Here is a 25,659-nt window from a genome sequence, read left to right on the forward strand (position 1 = left end):
AGGTCGTTCCTTTGAAGCTCAGCTCCAGCCTAGAGGGGGTGGGAGAAGAAGAGGAAATGATGGCTCCCCTCCCTGCCAAGCTGCTTGGAAATTCAGCTTTTCTCCTGCCAACCCAAACCACGTCCACTGCGGCTGGAGGACAGCAAATCCCCATCCAAATTCTCCCCGCACAACAACGGGTCCTGGCAGCTGCGTAGCTCTGCTTTGGCGGCTCAACCCATGACCAATCGCTGGCAAACAGCAAGCAGCAAGGAGTTGCAGGGGGAAGGAAAGCATGTTTTCTCTAATAGCACTTCTGTATGCGTTGGAAGGGAAAGCAAAGTGCTCTACGCCCCCCAGCTTCTCCTACGGAGGACGAACCTCTGCTTCATCTCCATCAGCAAAAGGAAATTGGAGATTTAGGAGGAGAACCATTCGGGTTCGACTGGTTCCTCGCATGGGAAAGCAACGCCTTTGTTTTGTGGGGAGCTGAGAGCACCCAGTGCTTCTAATAATAGTGCCCTGAGTGTTTGCTTAAGCTCATGGAACAAATACAGGGGAAAGTTGTAATAAAACACCCAGTAATTTATTATAGAAGCTCTACAGTCGATGATAACTTAGTATTCAAAGCAATATATTCACAAATGTACATCGCTCCAGAGATGCAAACTCTGATAACCCGAACTGTACAAATAGGACCAAGAGATCATCAGCGTTTCTCTTTACAGCTTTGTTAAGAAAAAGGACTGAAATGGTGTCTGCTGATGAGGTGAGAGAGGAGTTGGGTTGTTGAACCTCTTCGGCTGGTTGAGAGAGCAGAAAGTTTTCCCTCTTGGGTTGGGAGAGCCAAAGGTTTCTCTTTGGGTTGGGAGAGCCAAAGGTTGGGAGAGCCAAAGGTTTCTCTTTGGGTTGGGAGAGCAAAAGGTTTCCCTTTGGGTCGTCAACATGGAAGATTTCCCTTTGGGTTGGCAACGTGGAAGGTTTCCCTTTGGATTCGGAGAGCAAAAGGTTGTTCCTTCTTGGGTTGGGAGAGTGGAAGGTTTCTCTTTTTGGGTTGGAAGACCGAAAGGTTTCCCTTTGGTTGGGCAATGTGGAAGGTTTCCCTTTGGGTTGGGAGAGCAAAATGTTTCCCTTTGGGTTGGTAACGTGGAAGGTTTCCCTTTGGGTTGGCACCTCCACTCCTCTCCTCTCCCCATGTCTTGCAGCCAACAATCACTGCCAACAGCCCTCGTGCAGCATTTTGCTGCCCAAATTTCAAGCAGGCTTTCTCTGCCTTTGACAGTAACACCATCCCACAGTGCACAGTTATCCCCAGGAATGGTGTAGGAAGACTCTCCTACGTGCATGTGTGTGTCACGAGATGGCACTGTAGGACCGAGTTCCTATTTCTGTGCAGAAACCTGCTTCAGGGAGGCAGAAATTGGGGTGATCCCCGTGCAGGTGGGATGGAGACCCAGCAAGTCGGTATGCCCCTCTTGTAGGGTGTTGTAGGGTGAAGAGAACCCTCTCATCCACCATGGGTTCCTCTCCTTCGTGACAACGCCAGCATCGTAAGTAGTGCAGAGGTTGAAGATTTAAGGGCAATAGAGTTGAATAGTTGGGGGAAATGGGAGCTGTGTGGCAGCTCTTACACTTTGTCTGGCAATGTATCTACACGTGGCTTCATGCTGATGAAGCAGTGGAAACTCCAGCAACATCTGGAGCAAAATGGTCAGCCTGGATGACCTCAGTGGTCTTTCCCAAGCTCTGTGATCCCATGATTCTACCCGGACCATCCGTGTTTCCTTCACCCCTGTTGTGCTTCTTGGGGACGTTGCGTTGGGTTTGAGTTGGATTTTTCAACCAAAGAGGAAACCCTGGGCTCACTCAAAGTCTGCCAGCTCAACCCAAGGAAATGCTTTACCTCCACCCTGCGCTGCATGAACAGATGTGGGATGCTGTTCTCACCCCACATCTCTTTACTTATCCCTTTCCGCAGCAGCATCTCAGTGGGACTGCAGTCCTCTCCTCTACTTCCAGCTGTTAACCTTACAGGATTTTCTCTGGGATTATCTCCGGGCCGAATTTCACCGCTTTCTCACCCGAAGAGAGCTCTGAGGATGCCGAAACCTCATCAGCTTTAAACTTGGAGATGATCCTGGCTGTTTCCTCGGTGATCTGGAAATGTTTGAGCTGTTTCCCTCGATGCCTGAGGGCGCTCATATCCGGAGAGCTGTTCCTGCTCCTCGTCCTCTCTTCCACAGTCTCCTTCCCTATACAGGTGCTGTCAGTGGGGCTGCCTTCTGCCCCAGAGTCCGTTGCCATGCTGGGTGATGTGGTAGCTCTCAAGGGCAAGCTGGAAGGTTTGGGGATGTGTGGTCGTGCTTTCGGCTGCGCTCGGGCGTATTTCACGGGCTGACGGCTGAAATGGCCCCGTGGCTGCGTCCCAAAGACCGGCTCTGAATCACTGCCCGCCTTCTCCTCCAGGTCCTCCAGCTCAGAGCCAACGTTCACCTCTGAAGAAAAAGAAAATCAAAGCTTTGAGATACGTTCGCCGCAGCAAATAACATCATTATTATAATAAATCCATTGGGTTTGGTGTGCCCATGGATGCTTCCAAATGGTGAAGCTGTCTACAGAGTTGTCCAGAATAATTCAGCACAGAGAACCCCCCCAGTTTTTCAGAAATGGGGTCAAAAACATGGAACAAAAGCACCAATGTTTTCTCTTGCTGCTAGGAAGTATAACCAGCCTAAAACTTCCCTTCTGCACCTTCCAAACGTGGGATTCAGACCCATATTTTATAGCTCTCCACCCACACCAGCATCGTGAGCACCGCTTCACCTCCAGCCTCGGAGCTCTGGGCGCTCTCCAACACGAACCCATCGATGGCCTCTCCGGAAGATGAGATATCGGATGCATCGTCCACACTGCAGCTGTGCTTGGAGGAGGGATTCTGTCGGGACAAAGCCATGAAGGACACTCATTTGTCATGAAGATACACTCTGCTTCCCACTTCACCCCCGGTGTCGTTGTGGCCGTGTGAACGGCGGATGGATTGAGCTGAATGGAGGCGACTGAGCTGAAAACGCTCTGATCCCTTTTGGGTTGCTGATAAGAGGGAATAGGGAGTGGGCAGAAAGTCACGGGGCTGTGGGGACGGTCACAAATTGTGCCCCAAAGTGGTCACTGCTTCAAGTAGGGCTGAGATTGTGCAGCGCTGACACGACCCACTTCAGAGTGAGGAGGGGGGATGTCAGGAACCGAGCGGTTAATTACAGCGCTGTCGTTAGGATTAAGTGCCCGTGGGATGGAGAAGGACACGGGGATGCTTGGGAGCTGCCAGGAACCAGTGTGAGTTTGCACAAAGATTGGGACACCCAGACAAGGGCTCTAGAAATCAGGGTTTTATTAATTACAAAATGAGAGCGCCCTTAGAAGCAGCTCCCCTTCCTGAAGGTTTGTGCCATTCGGCTTTGCAAAACGGCCACGGAAATAGTCCAAGGCAATGGCTGTGATTTTGGGACCCCCTTGCACGTAAGATCCGCAACTCAAAGCAGGAGGCAGAGAGCCCTGAACCAGAATCCAAAACCTTCAGCTTCACTTTAGGAACACAATTTCCCCTCTTTCTCCCACCGAACCAGCGGTGAAAAGGAGGGAACGGCCGCGTCTGGCTCGGATGCTGACTTGTTGGGTTGTTTTTTTTCTCCAAGTGCTGGAAGATGTGCAAACCACGGTGGTAAAATGGCTGTGGATCTCGGGAGGAAAGAAAAAAAAAGGATCCAAGGCCACTGGTCAGGAATGCAGAGGGTCCCATAGGGTTCTACCAGGGAACCCTACAGAGTTTGGGGGTGAGGAATGCAGAGGGCCCCCTGTAGGGTTCTACCAGGGAATCCGTTGGGTTTGGTGTGCCCATGGATGCTTCCAAATGGTGGAGCTGTCTACAGCAGTGTCCAGAATAATTCAGCATGGAGAACCCCCCAATTTTTCAGAAATGGGGTCAAAAACGTGGAACAAAAGCACCGCCCAGAGTGGTCTGAGTGAGCTGATGGGTGATGCATTGCTTATAATTCATTCCCACTCTCCCACTCCATGTGCAGCTCCTTCCTCTTGGAGCAACCCTCTGATAACAAATGCGGGTTTTTTTGGGTTTGGGGAGGTGTTTGGGTTTTTTTTGTTTTTTTTTGTTTTTGTTTTTTTTTGTGCAAAAAGTTCTTTCTCTGCTGGTCCACCTCTACAGCAGGGTCAGTAAGCCCAGCTCAGTGTCTGCAAGCTCTACCTCTAGAGTTACATTCTGGGCTGTGTTTTGGCTCTGGTGTCCTTCATCCTTCTCTGTCGGCGCTTCTTGCAAAGGGTTTTCACACCCGAGGGATAAGGATGAGGGCAGGTCCTCCATCCCAAACACCCTTTCGTAGTTTTGGATGAGAAACTCCACGATTTGGGCTTGGTACCCAGAGTCAACAAGGCAGGACATGGAGACGTCGCTCCCCGAGCCCGGCCGGATCAGAGTGGGGCCAAACACGATGCCCAGGTTGTTTGGGGACATCTTGTTCTCTTCATATCTCTCTGCCACCCTGGGGAAGGGAAACAGGTCTGAAGACATTGAGGATAAAGATAGAATTGACCGAACCTCCCCCCATTTCACAGCAAAGAGAGAAATCCCATTTTCTACAGGGAACAGAGCTCTGATTTGTGCGTGGGAATTCCAGGCACAAGCATTAAAATCTGTCTGGATGGTGCAGCTCTAAAGTGTTCTGAGCTGGGCGAAAGGGACACGATTTATTTTATCATTTAACCTCTTAATCTGTGGTTTATGAAGAGTTAACAGCAAGGAGCTTCTAGTTCCTGGTCATTAAGGCTTTCTCCTAATTGCTGCAAGACTGCCCTTTCCATGTCCTTCGAGGGACGTGGTTTAGAGGACACAGTTGTGATGAGCTGATGGTTGGATTTGATGATTTTGAAGGTCTTTTCTACCCTTAATGATTCCATGATCCCAAAATCCCACCCCAAGATCCAATCCCAAATTCCCAAGTTCAATCCCCAAATCCAGCTGCCCAAATCCAGACCCAAAATCCCACCCCAAAATGAGTTGAATGGTTGGACTTGACGTTCTAAAAAATCTTTTCCAACCTTAATGACTCCATGATTGAGTGGGCGATAGGTCAATGGTTGGATATGATGAACCTGAAGCTCTTTTCCAACCGTAATGATTCCATGAGTGAGTGGGTGATGGGTCAATGAGAGGATATGACAACCTTAGAGCTCTTTTCCAACCTTAATGACTTTGTGATTGAATGGGTGATGGGTCAGACATTGGATATGACGACCTTAGAGCTCTTTTCCAACCTTAATGACTTTGTGATTGAATGGGTGATGGGTCAGACATTGGATATGACGACCTGAGAGCTCTTTTCCAACCTTAATGACTCCATGATAAATGTATTTTTTTTACCCTCCACAGCACCAGCACTCTCCTCACCTGTACAGGTGTGCGATGAGATGACGCAGAGTGTTGTAGTTGCTCCCAGGCAATTTGCTCAGCAAGTCTTTCATGCTCTGGATGGGATCTGAGGGGAAGCTCATGCAGTCCACCTTCTCTTCCCCAGCTTTTTGCAATTCTTTGGCAAGCGCAATGAGGTTGTCATAGAGCTGGTACAACAGAATGGGTCCTGAAAGCTACAACGAGAGGAGGAAGACAGTGAGTTACTTCATCCCACGCTGCAGGATGGGGTCAGCTGGGAGCTGCCCACTGGCAGATATTTGGTACCCACTTCCTTCAGGAAATGCTTCAGGACACCAGTGATGTCATGGGGGGAATGCTCGGAGAGCTCCACCAGGCTCCTGCCATTCTCAAACGCTTGGCACAGCTTTTCCACCCGGGCTTTGGATCCACTTATCCGATAGATCCCCTAGGAGGAGAGGAGAGGGCAGGCATTCCAGCTACGGGGCACGAAGAGTGGAGGAGAGGCTCAGCAGAACAACTCTCTGCTCACCTGCACTCCCAACGCACGAGCTTCAATTTCAGAGGTGCACTTCACCACGATGAAGGGAACCTCCTCTGGGAAGTCTCGAGGAACTTGGGTGAAGTCAATGCCAAAGAGAGGCGCCCGGTTGGGCAGCTTCTTATGCCCGCAGGTGATCAGCAGGTTCTCCAGACACTTCTTGTGGCAGGTCAGGTAGCACTGAAATGGCAGAAATTGCTTTGAGTTGTGCTCTGATTGCAGTCCAGCCCTTTGGCAACAGCTGAGCCCAACGCTGGGCCCACTGCTCCAGATGGGGCCTCCCCAGTGCAGAGCAGAGTGGAGAAGCACCTCCCTCGCCCTGTTGGCCATGCTCTGGGCAATGGACTCTGGGCTCCCATTAGCCTACTTGGCCACCAGAGCACACTGCTGGTTTGTGGTCAGCTGTAGGTCAACCATTGGTCAACCTCTTGGCCACCATCAGCTTTCTTGGCCACCAGGCATACTGCTGACTCACAGTCAACCATTGGTCAACCTGTTGGCCACCACTGAAGTTGACCTGTTGACCATTATTAGCCCTTCTTGGCCACCAGGATCTACTGCTGACTCACAGTCAACCCTTGGTCAACCTGTTGGCCACCACTGGAGTCGACCTGTTGAAGTTGACCATTATTGGCCTTTCTTGGCCACCAGGGCACACTGCTGGCTCATGGTCAACCACTGGTCAACCGTTGGTCAATCAAAGCCTTGGACCTTCTCTGCAGAGCTCCTTTTCACAGCTCAGCCCCAACCCAGATGGATGCATGCGATGGATGGATGCAAGCCCTCCAGATTCTGAACCCTACCCCCGCCCTTGTTGAACGCCATCTGGTTTTTATCTGCCCTACTCTCAGACTGTCCAGGTCCCACTGAACAGCACCATGGCCTCCTGGGGTGGCAGCCACCCCTCCCAGCTCTGTGCCATCACCAACCATTCTATGGGCAAGCTCCATCCCTTCACCCTGCTGGCTGATGGAGATATCAAACATGACTTTTCCCGTTCCCTTTCCACCCGAGCCCTACGGTGCCTTCTTGGTACTGTTTTGGGCAGCTGGTGTCTTACTTACGGACCCAAAACTGCACCTTGTGTCATGAGAGGGGAAAAAAGCATGCGATTTTATGGGGTGAGGGGAAGTCTTACGTTCCTACAGTGAGCTGCTCGTCACCCCACGGTGCCACACGAGGTGCGTGCGATGACAGCTCTCACCTCCTCGCACTCGAAGCCGTTGACCATGAAAGTGTCACACTCCCTGCACTTGGTTGGTCCCCGCAGTTTCCTGAGTCGGTGGGTCTGTGCTGCACTGGAGAGGAGAGCATTCCTGATCTGCTGCTGGGATGTGCCATTTTCTGCAGGAACAGCATTAAAGCATGAGAAGGAGTTGGTACGTAAGTGGGAAAGCACAGCTTTCCATCTCCTCAGTCTCTGCTGCTCACCATTTTCAGAAGTTTGCAATGAATCTCTCTCTTCAAAGTCATCCGAGGAGGACATGGTGCCCGTGGACGAAGCTTTCAGCAGTTTCCTGGTGGAGTTTCCTTGACAAAAGAGCAAATACAAAGAGCTGTTCCCATCCTCGTGATCTCCTTTGCGGTTCGGTGCCTGCTCCACTCCCATCCTTGTTGGGTTTTTTTTAGTTTATTGTGGGTGTTTGTTTTTGCTTTTTTTTAAGAGGGCATCTTGTGCAGCTCTCACCTGGACTGGAGCTGGGAGAATCCAGGGATCGTGACTCACAGCTCCCACCGAGGCTCTCCGTGTCGCTGCAGAGGGATTTGTTCACACCTACAGAAGGTGGATATGGTGACCAACCACCCCCAGCGAACCTCAGGGTAACAGCTTAGAATTACAACTGGACAACAGCGGCATCTAAATTACGCATAGAGGAGCTCAAATTAAAAAGAAAAAAAATAGGTTTTTCTTCAATTCAACCCACTCTATTCACCATTTGGGGAGATCTGCCTTCTGGGTGTATCCTCTGGGGTGCTCCCATCCTTGCTGCATCCCGTATAGTGCAGTGGTGTCTTCTTTTTATTGCTGGGAGGAGACCTGGGGAGGGATTGCAAATGGTTTTCTGTCAGTGCAGGATAAGGAATGGCATCGTGTGGTGGAGATGCTTTCTGGATACCAGAGATGAAGCATCCGTTTCAGTCAGGTTATGAGGTATAAACTGAGTTTTCAAGGAAACTAAACGCTTGCACAAAGCTGGGAAAGCATTTGGTTGATGTAATCCCACCTGCAGGGAAAGCACTGAAGGAACCCAGCACCATTTCTTCTCACCTCTGTCCTCCAGAAGAGAGCGGCTCGAACTCAAAATGCTCCATGGGAATGTCTTTCTTCTGCAGAGCCTGGATGAACTCCAGGTATTTCTCACCCACTCTGTATGGCTTGCAGACCTCGGATAGGTGCTGGTATCCCACTGGAATCCGTTCTGACTGAGTCTGCCTCTGCTTAAACATCCTCAACGTGACCTTATTGGAGAAAGGAAGGGAAGAAAACTGCATTTTTGCCCAGGTGCTTTTTCTTCTCTTGGACCTCATTGGATTGGCTTTAAGGTTTCTTCCAACCCAACACTCCATGGTTCTGTGATCTTTGGGGTCCTCTCCAATCCATTCCACGATTCTGTGATCTTTAGGGTCCCATCCAACCCAACCCACTCCACAATTCTATGGTTCTATGATCTCTAGGGTTCCTTCCAACACAGTGTCGCTCAGTGGTCTCCAACCCATTCCATGGTTCCATAATCTTTACCTTTCCAACCCAACCTTTCTATGGTTCTATGATCTTTAGGGTCCAATCCATCCTAACTCACGCCATGGTTTTATTGTTCTGTGATCTTTAGGGTCCTTTCACACCCATTCCGTGGTTCTGCGACCTTCAGGATCCCTCCCAAACCAACTCACTCCATGCTCCTATGGTTCTATGATATTTAGGATCCCTTCCAACTCAACCACTTCATGCTTCTATGGTTCTATGATCATTAAGGACCCTTCCAACCCAACCCACCCCATGGTTCTACGATCTTTAAAGTCTCTTCCATCCCTATCTATTCTATGATACTTCTGCTTAATGCTTTCATTCTCTTCTAAAAATGGGGGTAGAGGAGTGGAGCATAGAAATTATCTGTTACTCTTTGTTTTCCTAGTGTTTTCCTGTGGATATCCACCCTCCCAGCAGCAATAACTCCATACATTTCAAGCGACAGGTAAGTCCAGAGTGCTCTCTAATTTCACCTGCTGGAGAACGCCCAAACAAAGGGAAGTTCCACAGTAAAACACAGAAGAGCCTCAAGGTCTTATCCCAAAGAGTGTTTTTCTCTGAAATGAGGATTGGAGGAGAAATTAGGAGACATACCCGTGTCAGCACCTCATCTCCTTGGTAAATGAGCTTCCGAACGTGGGAGACGATCCGCGCCCGCACCTTCTCCAGTTCCTGTCGCCGAAAGTTGGCATCGTTGATGCACATCTTGTACCAAGATTCTGCTTCCAGAACCTGCGTGTGGTGAGAAGCAGAGAAAGGAGGAATCGTCACCGGGATGGGAGGGAAGCAGGAGTAACAGCAGCTGGCTCCAAGCTCCTCACCTCACTATAGAAACACAGAATGGGTTGGATTGGCAGGAACCTTAAAGGTTATGGGACCTTGGAGTGGGCTGGGTTGGAAGGGTCCTTATAGATCATAGAACCATAGAATGGTTGGGTTGGAAGGGTCCTTAAAGATCATAGAACAATAGAACAGTTTGGGGTTGGGTTAGAAGGGTCCTTGAAGATCGCAGAACCAAGGAACTGTAGAAAGGTTGGGTTGGAAGAGTCATTAAAGATCACAGAACCGTGGAACCATAGAAAGATTGGGTTGGAAGGGTCCTTATAGATCATAGAACAATAGAATGGTTGGGTTGGAAGGGTCCTTATGGATCATAGAACAATAGAACAGTTTGGGGTTGGGTTAGAAGGGTCCTTGAAGATCACAGAACCATGGAACCATAGAAAGGTTGGGTTGGAAGAGTCATTAAAGATCACAGAACCATGGAACCATAGAATGGGCTGGGTTGGAAGGGTCCTTATAGATCATAGAACAATAGAATGGTTGGGTTGGAAGGGTCCTTAAAGATCATAGAACAATAGAACAGTTTGGGGTTGGGTTAGAAGGGTCCTTGAAGATCGCAGAACCAAGGAACCGTAGAAAGGTTGGGTTGGAAGAGTCATTAAAGATCACAGAACTGTGGAAACATAGAAAGGTTGGGTTGGAAGGGTCCTTATAGATCATAGAACAATGGAATTATTTGGGGTTGGGTTGGAATGGTCCTTAAAAATCATAGAACAGTGGAATGCATTGGGTTGGAAGGGTCCTTAAAGATCACAGAACTGTGGAACCATAGAATGATTGGGTTGGAAGGGTCCTTATGGATCACTGAACAATAGAATGGTTGGGTTGGAAGGGTCCTTAAAGATCACAGAACCATGGAACCATGGAATGGTTGGGTTAGAAGGGCTCTATCACTCTGCCCACGTAAGTTCTCTCTTCCTCCTGCTTATTAGATCCCCTCAGGCTCTGGAAGGCCACCAGGAGGTCTCTCTGGAGCCTTCTCCTCCCCAGCTGCACACCCCCCACCTCCCTCCACCTTTCCCCCCATAGCGGAGGTGCTCCATTCTCACGTGTCACCTTGGCTTGTGCCTCCTCGCAGGAGCGCCGTCGCTTCTCCAGCTGCTTGGTGGCACTGCTGGGGCTGATGACGGCCGAGTTCTGGTACTCATCCTCTGCCTTGGCACTCAGCTGCTTGGCTTTCTCCAGCTCCTCGCAGCGCTGGATGTACTGCAGGCGGGATTTGCGCAGCAAGGACAGGGATTCGTTCTTGAACAGACAAAGGGAGATTTAGGAAGCCCTGGGGAGGAGAGATGCCTGGGAGGAAAGCACCCATCTCCAATGCTCTCCCTTCTTCTCCTCCCACAGTTTAGGTGCCCTAATGGTGTTCTTAGCAGGATGCATGTTACATTATTTAGATTTATTTTTTTTCCCCAGCGTTTTGAGCTGTCAGAGGATCTCACCCATCGTTCAGCCCCTTACCATCCTCTTCTGCTCCTTTGTCCACTGGTCTTTGAACTCTTTCCTCCACTTCTCGATCTCGTTCTTCTTGGCCGACAGAGGCTGCAGAGGGGTCACGGTTAGGGTGGAACATTTAGAATCTTGAAGGTCAGAAAAGACCCCTAAGATCATCAAATCCATTTCCTGGGAGGTGGCCAGATGCACCAGACAGTTGGGGGCACAACACTAGAACCCAACCACAGGAAGATGTTTCCTTTTCCCTTAGCTTTCTTTGCGTTCCCATTAGCCCAAATGAGGATAAATCCCCCCGGTTTGGTCACTCCAATACCCCAGACTTGAGAATCCTCCAATGGTTGTCCATAAATACGGCACCTGGTAGAATTCCTTCTGTTGGAGCAACCCCACTGTCTCACTGGCTGCATTTCCAATCTTGATATCGTGCTCCAAGACCATCGTGTAGAGCGCCCGAAGAGGCATATTGGACTGCAGAAACAAAACAAAACAAAAAAAAAATAGGGTGTCAAACAGCGGATCATCCCCTCATCTCCCCTAAATTTGAGAGCTTTTGTTATCTGCACGTGGATTTACAGCAGCAACACAGCTTCCTCGTGTTTGCTCTCAGGGAACCCCAAGGATTGTACCTGGTGGATGACGGCGTTCCGTCCCGACTCCGCTATCTTCACGATCCCCTTGGCAAACTCTGTCTCTGTAAGAGGGCAGAGGGGATTGGACGCCGGCTGAAAGGTGGGCGCCAACGTGCTGCTCGTTGGGATCATTTTGCTAAGGAAATAATTCCGACTCCCCCTCTTTGCCTTCATATGTGAACAAAAATACGTTTCTCATCGCTCTACCTTTGTTTGCAATGGAGCATCCTTGGCTATGATTTGTTTTAAAAAAGCTATGAAGTGTGTATATAAAAATAAATAGCATGCGGGCTCTCAGATGGAGCTGTGCAGCCCCACTCACCGTAATTCAGGCGTTTCTCGATCCAGCTGAGGAGCTCCTTGACGTATTTACACCACATTTTGGCGTACTCCAGGGCCGCATCGACGCCACCTTCGCATTTTATCAGCATTTCATCCGCCTCCTCCACTGCAAAAAGAACCCACACAGGGGTGGTGAGGCTACATTCAGTGCACTGAGCTTCCCCAAGGGTGGAAGAGTGGGAGTCTGGAGGTTTGGTGCTGCACAGTTCTCAAATAACAGGCATAATATAAAATTTAAAAAAAAAAAAAGGGGGTTTCCCTCAATAATCATCGTGGCCCATCTGGTGGCGATCCCACCATTGCTCCAGGCAATTCAGGCACATATACTCCTCTACCACCTCTTCTAATCAATATTTTGGTTTAATTTGGAAACCAGAAGGGAAGGACCTGGCGCACTGTTGGGTGAAGATGGATGGAGATGCAGGAAGGACTCCCGTCCCTTGGCAGAACCCAAGGGGAAACGAATCTGAGCACATTTAGAGCTGAAATCTGTGAGGAACCCGCTTAGAAAACCTTTTTTTTTTTCTCTGCTTTTCTGTACAGAAACTTCACACGAAGAGAAACCCATTTAACGTCACGCTTTGCGGTGCCAACAACAACCACTGAGAATCATCCCAATGGGCAACAGAAGGGAATATCTCCAGTTCTACCCCAAACCTTTCAGAATTCACGTCTCAGTGCCTCGGAACCTCAAGAGAGGGACCTTAATGAGGCATTAATGAATAATAATGAGGGGAAGTTCTGCTGCAGCAGAAGGATCACAGTGCTCAGAATTGTTGACTGATGGATTGAGAGTCCTTGTGTCACCTTTTGGGTTTTAATTCATGACTTTACCTGTTAGGTCTCCCTGCATTTGTCTCTCTGCGCTGCTTTTGCTTTTGGAGAGATCTTCACTTGGCTGTGGGGGCAAAAAAAAAAGGAAATAGAGAGGAAATGGTGAAGGAAAAGGCAAAGTTTGGGGGATTTGGAAAGAATTCAGCTGGAAATTTCATTTCACTGCGTTGGGCAACCTGGTTGGCAGGACTGGTGGGGTTGGAAGAATAAAAGTCTGATGTTTGATGGGGGGAATGAAGCACGATATAAAAGTCTTCCATCAAACCCCAAGGAAACACTTCATGAACACGGGGAGATTAAGGCTGGAATCACAAAATATTAGATTTTTTTTTAATTAAGTTTATCTCCGGGGATAATGTAAGCTCATGAGAACAGCGGCTGTTAGAGACAAAATTAATTTTCCTGCCCCTTTATTCAGACAGAAGAGCACAAAACGAGGCTCACCACCCACACTGCGCGAGTCCCACGCTGCCCAAAAGGAGCAGAAAAACAATTGAGTCCTATTTTAAAGGGCTTCTGTTGCTTAAGGGCAGAATTTTAGGTTCACAGGATCCAAACAGAATACGCCATATTCTACTCCAAATCGAACACACCGAATAGTTTCCACTCAGTGTTACCTGTTCTGCCACCACCACCCCTCTGCCAGCCAACTGGGATACCATTATTTTCTGTCTACTCCTTTCAAAGCCATAACTATTCTATTTTTCTGATCATTTCCCAGAAGACTTCGGGTGACAAAACAACTCCACTGTGGCTAATAATAATAATAATAATAATAATAATGATAATTTCTCCTCTAAAACAATTCTCATTCTTTGCCTACCGCAACAATCTCCCTTTCCATGGGCAGCTCTGCATCCCCATTGCCATCGGCGTCACCAATGAACATATCCACTGTCCTGTCGAACAAAAAGGGATGAAATAAATCATAGGCTCATTAAGGTTGGGAAAGACCGCTGAAATCATCCATCCCTGCCACAGAGGAAGGCTTCAGTGACCCAAAAGTTGGGTTTTGCCCCTCTTTCTCTACGTACGCGTTTCCAATCGAGATCTCGATGGCATCCAGGCTGCGGAATATCTCACTGTAGCGCTTCTTGTTTTCAGGTGCCCTTTCTTGGTGGTCGAGACCTGGGAATGGGGAAGAAAACATTTCACGGAAGGCCAAGAGCTCCTTGAGGTCTACAGAATGGTTTCTGGAGGTGCAGAGGAACGCGGTCGAGCTCCACTCTATCATGGGGATGCGACAAATTGTGATATTGCGGGGAGGCGCAGCCAGGTGATGCCCAGCATGAAATGGGATTCGAAAGAAAACACTGGATGATAAATTTCCCAGGGTTCCTTGGATGATGGAAAATGAGTGTGTGGATATCAGCAGGACACATTTGTGCTGCAGAAAGCTTTGTGACTATGGCTATGGGGTGAAGACCCCATAACACAACCAGTGGGGTCAATGGCTCTGCGTCCCGGTGGAAGTGGGACACGAGTGGTGCCCCCCCAGGCTCCATGTGGGACTTCAGCACTGTTATCCATGACATAGATGATGGGGTCAGTGCACCCTCAGCAGTTTGGTGGTGGCACTGAGCTGAGCAGCATGATTGGAACAAAGGAAGGAAGGGATCCATCCCAGACACGAGCAGAAAGTGGACCAGTGAGGTTCAACAATGCTTTGTCATCTTGAAGGACCCTTCCAACCCAACAATGCTGTGATTGTCTGGATCTGTGATCTTCAAGACTCCTTTCAACCCAAACACAACCCAACCATTCTCCGTTTCTGTGATTTTCAAGGTCCCTTCCAACTCAGCCCATTCCATGGTCGTATGATCTTTCAGGACCCTTCCAACCCAACTCATTTCATGATCCTATGATCTTTCAGGACCCTTCCAACTCAGCCCATTCCATGGTTGTATGATCTTTCAGGACCCTTCCAACCCAACTCATTCCATGGTCCTATGATCTTTCAGGACCCTTCCAACCCAATTCATTCCGTGGTCCTATGATCTTTCAGGACCCCTCCAACCCAACTCATTCCATGGTCCTATGATCTTTCAGGACTCTTCCAACCCAACTCATTCCATGATACTGCAATTCTACGATTCTCTGCCCTTCGTTCAGTGCTGGCAATGCACCAGCAGACCTGATGGAGGAGCTCATGGGGTACCACAACCTGCTGTGCACACACAAAAAGGAAAACAGAACTGCATGCATGGGTCCGATCAGCAGAAATGCTGGCAGCCCAAGAGTCAGCTTCTTAAGCGCAGAATTCACCTCTTCCTCATGCATCACGTGTGCATGGAGGTTCCTCAATCTGATTTCTGGTGAAGATCTGCCAATGGGGGCAGTTCTGGGGGGGGGCACACGAAATGGAAAATGGGCCCATCCCTCCATGGGGGGCAGTGGGTTCCTCCCGTAGACCTTTGTAAGCTGTAAGCGTGCTCTGCCTGTGGCCGTGCGTGGAGCAGGGCGGAGGTGACCAGATGTGGTAATTAATGCTGCTAATTGCTCACGTGTGTCACCGAGGGCAGAAGTAAAACTCTGCGTGGGCTGAGAGCTGCTGTAGAAAAGGGTAAAAAAAAAGAAAAAAGAAAAAAAGAAAAAGGAAAAAAAAAAAAACAAAACACTTTAAAGTATAGAAACGGGCAGCGGTGGTGAAAAACAAACAAAAGAAAACTTCACTCTTCTTTGTCCTTTCAACATCCCAGGAAGCAGGATGTGGTTGACCTCAACCTGAAGTTGCTTCACTCGTCGTCGTGTTTGCAGCAGTGCGCGCGAATGTCACAAATGTCACTCTGATGGCGCTTGAAAAAGTCAGAAAAAGCAAAAAAAATGTGTTTTTTTCTGTGTCAGCAGTGAGGGACCGTCAACACCTTTTGGCACCGAAGATCCAACAGCTGCAAATCTGAGGTTTGCCACTCTCATGGCTAGGAACACGAAGGGCGCCATGGGAAGATTCTCCTGTGCCCCACCACCCTCTTTTTCAGATGTTTGCATTCCTGAGTTCATTCTTTCTTTTGTGGAGTCCACAGATTGGATTTGGTTGTGCAAAGGAGATAACTTTTTCCTGAAACAAGGTGCTAAAATCCTGCTGGTATTGTTCCCAGTGATTTGGGCACTCTGGAAGCACTTTTTTGTTGTTGCTGTATTGGCAAACAATGCATCTGTTTTCTTGCTTTCTTGCCCCAAATCAGCACCATTGATTAATTGCAGCTTATATTACAGCCTCGCATACAACTCTGTCTTCTGAGGGAAGTTATGATCACGCAGAACAAAAATGCCAACTGAGACAATCCTCCCCCGAAAAAGCGCCTCTTGACATGTTCTATATTTTCTAACACCACATCAGTGATGATTCTTTCCTTTTTAAGTTTAGCATCCTCCAATTTGCACACGGGAACGCTCCCAAACGACTCCTGACTGATTTGCCTCCGCGTTGCTGAGCAAATCCCCCGCATTTCAGCTTTCTTTCTTCCTGTGTTTTCATCCCAAAAGAAATGAGAGTGCAAAATGGGGCGAAGATGCTCATTTTTGGCCATAAAAGCACCAACGGAGCCATAAACTGCACCCAGCACCTCATTGGTAAATCAACATCCCCACCTCCTATCTAAGGGGGAGGGTCTATCAAAATTCTCTTTGTTCTTCTTTTGAATATAAACACCAATTGTTCGTATTCCAAGGCATAAATCTGAACTCAATAGTTTAATTGGAAGCCTCACGTCTTTCTTTGCCCGCTTGAGCAGATGTCTTTAATTTCTCTTGTTTACCACCAGTGGGAGATTGTACAACAGGAAGGAGTGACTCAACTCAGCAGTGCTGGCGATGGGGAGCGTGAAACATTTTGAAAGCAGCTCTTGTGCAGCCAGAGAAACAGCAACCTCAGCTTTCTCATCAATCCTTCGTTTAATCTGAAGCAAAATGGTGTTCCATGGAAGCAGGAAGGCAGAGAAAGCAAAACGAAGACGCATCGCTTTTGTGATGGCCGCGATAAGGAAGTGGGGTCTGCCCAGTCACCCTGCAGCCTGCTCTCAAAGCAAAAAAGGGTGGCTTGAGAAATTAATAAAACTGAGAATGTAAATCATTGTGTCGTTCTCATTTAGACAAGTTTTTCTTAGAATCGTGACTTTTTTTCCCAGACTTCCAAGGACATCAGGTCTACCCGTTAATCCATCACCACTGTGTCCACTCACAGAAGCATTGAGGTTGGAATAGGCCTCTAAGATTGTAAGTCCAGCCATCAAACCTGTTCTAGGATTGGATCTGGGGGCTGAATTTGGGGGTTGGATCTTGGGATTGGATGTTGAGAGGGGTTTTGAAATCACAGAATCATTAAAGTTGGAAGAGACCTCAAAGATCGTTAAGTCCATCCATTGACCCACCCTCACCATGCCCACCCATGGAATCATAAAATCACAGAATTACGGGATCATTAAGATTGGAAAAGACCTCCAAGAACATCAAGTCCAACCATCAGCACATTTTGGGGTGGGATTTTGGAATCATGGAATCAGTAGGATTGGAAATGACCTCCAAGATCAAGTCCTACCACTGATCCGTCACCATCCTACCACTGTTCCTGCTCAACCATGACCTTAAATAGAACTGTAGAGTCATTAAGGTTGGAAGAAACCTGTAAGATCATCAGTCCAACCACCAACCCATCCCCACCCGCAGAATTAGTAAATCATGGAATCATTAAGGTTGGAAATGACCTCGAGTCCAACCTTTAAACCCATTTTGGGGCAGGATTTTAGCATCACAGAGTCATAAAGGTTGGAAAGGCCAAGTCTGACCACCGACCCACCCCCACCGTGCCCATAGAATCATGGGATCCTTCAGGTTGGCTTTGAGGTCTCCCAGCCTTGAGGTCAGCGACGGTTGGGTTGCAGATGTGAGCAGAGCAAATTAAGCCAATTTGCATGGCAGGGGGTGTTGGAACGAGGTGATGCCTTTTGGTGTCACCTTTAGCTTGGTCCTTTCCAACCCAATCCACTCTATATTCTCAATTCTGCATCTCCGAGGGTGATTTTGGTTTAATTTCTTCTCATTCTCTCTATCACTCAACCGAGGGCAGAAATCCCATCCGTACCAACACGGGGCCCGAAGGAAGCTGCAACGTCCAATAAAAACATCACAATATTTTTAGCAGCCCTTGTTCTGCAGTTCAGCAGAAGCATCACTTCCCTTTCAGCCGGGCTATGAGATAACTGCCCCGAGCCCTCAGCACCGCCGGCGGATTTTGGTATCACAGCTCTGCTGTGAGATTTCCTGGCAGTGCCTTCCTCTTCTCTGCACTCGGTTTTGCAGTTTGCAATGCAATATCCGAAGTTTTTCCACCAGGGCAAAGCTGGTCCTGCGTATCAGGGCTCAACGCATCTCAGCAGCAGATGTAGAAAATCCACTTCTTGCCGACTTTTTGGTTAAAAAAAAAAAAAAAGTGAGGCCAAGAGAAAAAAAAACCTCTGAAAGCCCAAATTGTCAGCGCTGCTTCTATGTGAGATCCTCCCCTTGCAGTGAGGCTGCGTCGTTCTGACTGCCTCTAGTTGTGCCTTGCTCAGCATCTCCCTGCCCAGCTCAGAATCACCCCAGTTCCTCACCAGTGCTGCTGTGAAACCAACACCACTTCCCATCTGTTGCTCGATTTCTCGTATTCTCTGCCCACTTCAGCGGGGGAAAAAAAAAAAAAAAAAAAAGAAAGAAAAAATGGTGAAAAAATGAATTTATAAATCAGTTCATCACTGAGGAGGTCAGAGCTGCTAATTAACAGCTCCCGGTGGACAGGAAATAATAGCAAAGTCAGTTGTAAGTAGCAGCGTGCATTGACGAGGGGATTAATGAGGCGTGTCGAGGGGGTGAGATGAGAATTTCCACTTACAGCATCATTTCGTCTCGTTAAAACAAAAGTGTGCGAACTGCAAATGCTTCTCCGTTGGTGATGGAGGGAGGAATCAAAGACTCTCCTGGGCCAAGAATTATAGGGATGAGGAAAATAATCCACACACAAAACTTCATCGTTTTGGAGAAGGGCCGAAAATCAACCCTGAGGTTGTGTTGGTGGGAGGAAGTCTGTGGGTGCAGAGGGGGACAGCCCAAAGGCAAAGGATGGGATTCTTGGTCAGATCTTAAAAGTTTCACCAAGAAAAACGTAGTTAAAATCAGAGATAATCAATGAATCCACCAATGGGGCGGCTAACTAGCCAATGGATGTGATTGCTAATTGATCCAGATATGGGATTGCTTCTAGAGGTCCCAGGCACTGCTCCTTGGTGGCCTAAGAATCATAGGGTCATAATGAATTTAATAGGCAATCAGCCTGCATCATGATCTGCTGGTGGAGTGCTCGGCGAGATAACGATCGTACACCAACAATTAAGGCAGAATTCCATTAATTAGCGTGCAATTGGCCTCAGAAAGGGCAGCAAGCAGCCTAATGCCTGCAAATGAATTGCAGATTTCGTTCCTCCAGGCTGGAAAAGTGCCTCAAAAAAAGCAGAGAGGGACCCAACAACAGCAGCTTTGCATGCAAACGCCATGAAAAGAGTGATATTCAGTCATGTTGATTCTGTTCTGTAGAGGATGGCCTAACAGATATTAATTTGGGCTTTATCACAATTTCTGGTCACGTGGGACCCAACAGAAAGTGTGCAAAGTGCCAACACTGAGAGAACACCGCGTCTCCTGTCTCCCAAAAATAGATGGTCTGCTCCATTTCCTCCTACCTAAGGCAACGTCAGAGAAAATTCGGGGAGAATTCAATGGAATTCAATGAGAATTCAATGAGAATTCAATGGGAGGTCAGCAAAATTCAATAAGAATTCAGTGGAATTCAATGAGAATTCAAGAGAGTGCAGTGAAATTCAAGAAAAAATTCAACGAAATTCAGTGGGAATTGAATGAGAATTTGATGAGAGGTCAGAGAAATTCAATGAGAAGCCAACAAAATTCAATGAGAATTCAGTGAGAGTTCAGTGAAATTCAAGAAAAATTCAACCAAATTCAATGGGAATTCAATGAAATCAGGACGATCTGGATCTTGATGGAAACCCCAGCGGGTTGAATTGGTACCCAGAGCTGCAAGGCGACTCTCATGTCATTTCCTGCCCCCCAAAATACTTATGAAGACGACAGAAGGTTCTGATGCCATCACATACCACTTGGCTCCGGTTCTTCCATGGCCGAATCTTCAGTGCTTTGGTCTGAAAGCAGCAGAATCCCAAGTGACCCGACTCCGAAGCACAGCTGGCTTAAGCAAAAAGGGGATTTGGGGGTTGGATCAGAGGTTGGGAAGTGATCCCATCGCTGAGAGCTGCCTGAGACGACAGCAGAAGCGTCGGTGAATGCAGCCCATGGACTTCCTGCAGCTCGCTTCCGTGTAAGGGAACAGTTGTGGTGCATGTCTGCTTCACTGTGCAATTTGCATAGCTGGTGCTGGTGGGAAGGAACCACGGCAGAGCCCTCTGGTTTCAGTGCAGCAGCAGTTTTGCACTTTTTATACCCATGGAAAGCCTCGTTTTCTTGGGGGAAAGCCATGTTTCCAAACAGACCGATCTTTAGGTTCAAAAGGAGGAGAGAAAAGATGAACCTCTTTGGTCCCTGTGGGTTTACTGCACGCAGAACACCAGCGCTCCTGCCCACCAGACACCAAACCTCCACTCTGTTGTTGCTGAATTTCACCCTACAGGGAAAGAATTTCGAGATTCTGGGTTTTCTCCGTGGGACTGTGGGTCCTGCAAAGCTGGGAGTAATGGGAGTAATGGGGCTGGGAGGTTTGGGTGGTGAGAAGTCGGTGGGAACGGGGCAGGAGAGGTCCTTAATGAGCCATTCCCCCAGCTTCCTCATTAGTGGATTGCTCAAAATGGCTTCAGTTTGCCTTCATGCAGCAGTGATCTAACAGTGAGGTTGGAAATGGAAAATGTTTCTTCGGGGATTACAGACTGAAAAGAGCAGAGATTGAAGAGAACTTTGTCCCATTTCCCCACATATTAATGGGAGAAAACAATGGCAAAAGGTTTAGAAGTGACCTCTAAGGTCAGGTTGGAAATGACCTCAAAGAACACAAAGTCCAACCACTGACCCACCATCCTCAGTGGTCGCTCATAGAATTGTGGAGTTGTTACGGCTGGAAAAGATTTTCCAAGATTGTTGAGTCCAGCTGTTGCCCCACCGCCATCACAGCGCCCAGTCACAGAATCACGGGATCACAGGTTCAGGTGAAGTTGGAAATGAACTCCATGGAAAAGGGAAGGGAAGAGGAAAAGGGAAAAAAAGGAAAGGGAAAAGGGAAAAGGGAAAAGGGAAAAGGAAAAAAGAAAAAGGGAAAAGGGAAAAGGGAAAAGGGAAAAGGGAAAAGGGAAAAGGGAAAAGGGAAAAGGGAAAAGGGAAAAGGAAATAGGAATGGTGTAGGGAAGGGGGGAAGGAAAAAGGAAGGGAAGGGAAGGGAAGGGAAGGGAAGGGAAGGGAAGGGAAGGGAAGGGAAGGGAAGGGAAGGGAAGGGAAGGGAAGGGAAGGGAAGGGAAGGGAAGGGAAGGGAAGGGAAGGGAAGGGAAGGGAAGGGAAGGGAAGGGAAGGGGGAAGGGGGAAGAGGGAAGGGGGAAGGGGGAAGGGGGAAGGGGGAAGGGGGAAGGGAGAAAGGAGAAAGGAGAAAAGGGAAAGGAAAAGGAAAATGGAAAAGAAAAAAGGAAAAGGAAGAAGGAAAAAGGGAAAGGGGAGAAGGTGAAAGAAATCAGTGTTAACACAGCGAGTTTCTCCTATCAAATCCTCCCCAGCCCGTGTCTCTGTTTCCTGTGTTCAGCCCCTATAATTATGGGTACGTCGGTGTCGTTACCAAACCCCGTTTATAAAGAGCTGAGTTCACAGATAAAAGCCATAAAACTGCTTTTATAGTGTGAAGGCATTTATGGCCTGAAGGTCTGCAGCACAGCACTGTGTCAACACCCCCAGCACCCAAACACAGTAATAAAAAACCCATAAAAGCCAACAGAGAACAAAGGGCGAGACTCCTTATTCACCAGAAATACCACTTACCATCCCAATTCCCAATTCCCAATTCCCATCATTTGGTCTCCTACATATTCTCACTGCATTTCCCTTTTTTTTTTTTTTTTTTTTTTTTTGGTAAAACCCAAAGCTTTGTTTTGCAGATCAGAGGTGCAAAAAAAAAAAAAAAAAAAAAAAGGGAAGTGGGGGAGTTTCTGCAAAAAAAAATCCCCACGTCTCCTTCTAAGGCAACCCAAATTTTTACGTAGGGTAACTGCAAGGTCCTCCAGCAGCAATTCCCATCTGCTGCTGTGGTCGCATCGCCGCTGATGGCAGAGCAGGAATCTGCCTCACTGGTGATGCTGAGCTCCACCATCCTGCAAACTCTCCGTGTTTCCAAAGGCTGAACTCCACGTGTTGCTGCTTTAGAGAACGACGGCGCAGTGCTGCGAACTTCCCTTCGTGCCACTGCTGCTGCTTTAGGAGTCAAATGGGGGAGGAAAGCGACTGTGGCTGCTGTGTGATGTGCTTCCCTTATTTCCCATTCCTCACCGAGAGCCTCGTGCTGGTCCTCTGCCCTGGTGGGGGCTGTGTGTTGTAATGTGGGGGGTGGGACATGCAGAATTCCCTCTCGAAGCTCAGCTGAGCCCCAGATCAATGGGCAGAAACCATTTCTCGAGCTTTCAGGATTTTCCACCAGATTCAAGGAGGTCTGATGCCCCAAGAAAGAAAAGCACAGCACAGGAATAAAAAGAGCATGAAGGATTCACACTGAAAGGGGCTCAGAGCGGAGCAGAGCACTGCTCTGACCTCCAAGGGGCTGTTAATGGCGTTCCTTAATCAGCACTCAACACCTGGCGACCTCCAAGCATTGCGCAAGCCAGCAGCTCTATGGGTCAGCCTAATCCTCCCCCAGCTTTTCTCCTGCTCTGAAATCATCATCTCCCCAACAGGAGGGACCTGGGCTCGTCCCTCTGCTGCTGAGCAGAAGGCTGCAGCAGTTACATTCCCCAAAGGGAAAGCTGACCAACCGTTGATGTTGGAGACGAGCGTGGCTGTGGCCAAGTGGATGGCATCCCCGCTCACAGCAGGATAGGTGTTCAGGAAGGAGGAGATGGCGTGCAGGAGGTCTGACAGTTTGTCTTCAACGGGGCCCGAAACAGCTTCACCTGAAATTAAAAAGGAGGAAAAAAATATATATATACGATTTTTTTTATATATATATATTTTTCTTTTTTGCATCCCCCTCCCCCCCTCTGCCAGGGGGGGAATTGTTCATCAACTCTGCCCAAACATTGAAGTTCTGTGCAGAATGGAAGATAACAAGCAACAAAGGCCAAAACAACCCCCCCCCCCCCAAAAAAAAAAAAAAAAAACAATGCACAGAGGGAGGATGGGTCTGGAAATTGTCCATTTCTTCATCACCAGAGATGTTTGTGAGGGTCTCCACAATGCAGACACTTTGCTTCGTGCTACAGGGCTACAGTGTGCCACAGAACCAGAATGGAGTGGGCTGGGTTTGGGTTGGAAGGGTCCTGAAAGACCGTAGGCCCACGGAATGGACTGGGTTGGGAGGGTCCTTGAAGATCATAGAAACAGGGAATGGTTGGGTTGGGTTTGGGTTGGAAGGATCTTTGAAGACAATAGAAACATAGAGAATGGTTGGGTCAGGTTTGGGTTGGAAGGGTTCTGAGAGATCATAGGAGCACAGAGAATGGTTGGGTTGGGTTGGAAGGGTTCTGAGAGATCATAGAAACACAGAGAATGGTTGGGTTGGGTTGGGTTGGAAGGGTTCTGAGAGATCATAGAAAAAGAGAATGGTTGGGTCGGGTTTGCGTTGGAAGGAATCTTAAGATCACAGAGCCATTGAATCACAGCACAGCTGGCTTGGGGAACCCAAAGCCCCCTCAGCCCCACCTCTGCTATGGGCTGGGTGCCCCCCACCAGCCCAGGCTGCCCAGACCCCATCCAATGTGGTTTCTCCCGAGTCCCTCTCCTCAGAGCTGCTCTCCATGAGTTCTCCTCCCCTATCTGGGATTGTCCCAACCCAACACCACACACTCAGCCTGGAAATCTTGCTGGGTTTACACGGACCCACTTCATGAACATATTTTAGGAAAACACCCCCCAACCAGAGCCAGCCTGGGCACATCCAATTTCCATTTGCATCCGGCATCATTTGGGGGACTGCGATGGGTAAAACCCAAAGCAAAGAGAATGGCTGTGGTTAATTGGAGGAGCAGCACCCACCCAACCCGTTCAGCACGGGGAACAGACACCACAGAGGCTGTGGGTGGAGGGAGCAGGATGGCAGGGATGGAAATTCCTCGGGGGAGATTTTGTTTGTGCTCACGGATTACAGGGCAGCACGGAGCCTGCTCAGCCTGCAAGTCATCCCAGCGCCCTCAGGAGCACTTCAGGTTTTTTATTTTGCATGGTATTCACGGGGAACCCGAGCACTCAGAGCGCGGCCACGCTTCATCCGTTAGCGCTCTTCGTTCCAGGAGAAGCCATTGGGGTAATTAAACATCCACAGAGAGAGGAGCGGAATGGAAGATGGTCTGCAGGACATGTAAGCTCACTGCTTTCAGCAAATAAAGGATGGCGCAGGATCGCTTTTGCTCTTGTCAGTAGTAATCTACTTGGCTGGCGAGCCAATCAGGGAGCTCCTAATTTTTGTTTATAACAATAACCAGTTGTTAGTAATAGTATTAGTAATATTAATAGTAATAAGTGATTATTATTATTATTTACCTTTTTGGAAGAGCTCTCGGAGGCACTGGAATTTCCCATCGATGCTCTTTAGGTGCTGGGTGAGGCGGAGCACTTCCCTGGCACAGCGCTCAGGCGTGGGGCAGTGGGATGGAGCCCAGGAAGCAGCTGGGATTCCCGAGTGGGAGTTCTGCTCAGGGGAAAGGAATCTCCCTGGGAATCCATCCGCAATCCCAGCATCATCCCAGGATCCCAACCCATTCATGGTCAGCACCTCTTTGCATTTATTCCGTTGTGGTTGGAAGGGGGTGATCCTCTCTTCCAACCCAACTCATCCTATGGGTTTCCTAATCCAGTAGAGCTGCAACCAACGTCTTCGGAGAAATGACTGGCGCAGGTTTTAATGCCCAAATTTCCTCTTCTCAGCAAATAGAAACTCAAGTTTGGGAAATTTTCCCTTAGCAAAGCTTGGATATCAAAAGTGCTGAACACCCGTTTGCCATCGCAGTGCATTTCTGTGTCGGTCTCTCTCATGTAGTATAATATTTGCAAGAGGAAATGTTGGCTCAGATGACCTGTGGAGAATGATTTCCATCTCCTAGAGAGGGTTTTTCATCTCTCAGAGATTTTCCACCTCTTTCATTTTTCCTGTCCTTGGCTAAAAAATAGAGCAGGAATCATCGAATCGTGGAATCATAGAATCGTAGCGTCATCACATATCCAGATTTGGAAGGGACCCACAGGGATCATCGCGTCCAACTCCTGCAAAAAAAGCCATAAACTCTCTCAGCCATCACTGCTGCATCTCGGTGGCTGCTGATGAAGCCAGGAACGGCGTCGCCGTCGGTGCCCTGCTTCCCTTTGCAGACTCTGGAGTCGGATGGGGAGCGGATCCACGCGCCGTCGGCGTGGGGCAAGAACCCGGGGCAGGAACCTGGGGCAGGTGTCAGGCAATGTGGATTTTCCACATTCCTTTTGGGAGTTGTGAAATGAGTCCCTTCCCAGACGGATCCTCCCACCCGCGCTCACTTTTTAACCCTTTGCTGTCTGCAGGCTGGGAGGTATCTTTGTCGTTCCACCGCTGCCCGCGGATCATTTGTGCACGGTGGTTTTTTTTTTTTTGGGGGGGGGGGGATTGTGTGACATGGCAAAAAGCAAAGCAAGAGTGACA

General features: G+C 48.6%; 1 protein-coding gene across 1 annotated transcript; it reads right to left on the reverse strand.

Annotated features, from left to right (window-relative positions):
• Positions 1-543: 543 nt before the first annotated feature.
• Positions 544-25,584, reverse strand: GMIP (GEM interacting protein). The gene is made up of 26 exons (XM_090128610.1): positions 25,518-25,584; positions 25,286-25,422; positions 24,531-24,678; positions 22,808-22,945; positions 19,952-20,046; positions 18,398-18,461; positions 13,844-13,937; positions 13,633-13,708; positions 12,810-12,873; positions 11,956-12,081; positions 11,631-11,695; positions 11,362-11,472; positions 11,011-11,091; positions 10,609-10,797; positions 9,304-9,441; positions 8,230-8,420; positions 7,895-7,998; positions 7,648-7,734; positions 7,392-7,490; positions 7,165-7,304; positions 5,952-6,140; positions 5,730-5,867; positions 5,438-5,634; positions 4,238-4,532; positions 2,803-2,914; positions 544-2,474 (listed from the first exon to the last, which is right to left on the reverse strand). The coding sequence occupies exons 1-26, from the start codon at positions 25,582-25,584 to the stop codon at positions 2,008-2,010; spliced, it is 3,612 nt and encodes a 1,203-aa protein (XP_089984736.1). The 3' UTR covers positions 544-2,007.
• Between the last annotated feature and the right edge of the window lie 75 nt (positions 25,585-25,659).

This window comes from Phasianus colchicus, chromosome 34 (genome assembly GCF_987193195.1).
Source record: "Phasianus colchicus chromosome 34, bPhaCol1.hap1.1, whole genome shotgun sequence".
Classification (NCBI taxonomy): domain Eukaryota; kingdom Metazoa; phylum Chordata; class Aves; order Galliformes; family Phasianidae; genus Phasianus; species Phasianus colchicus.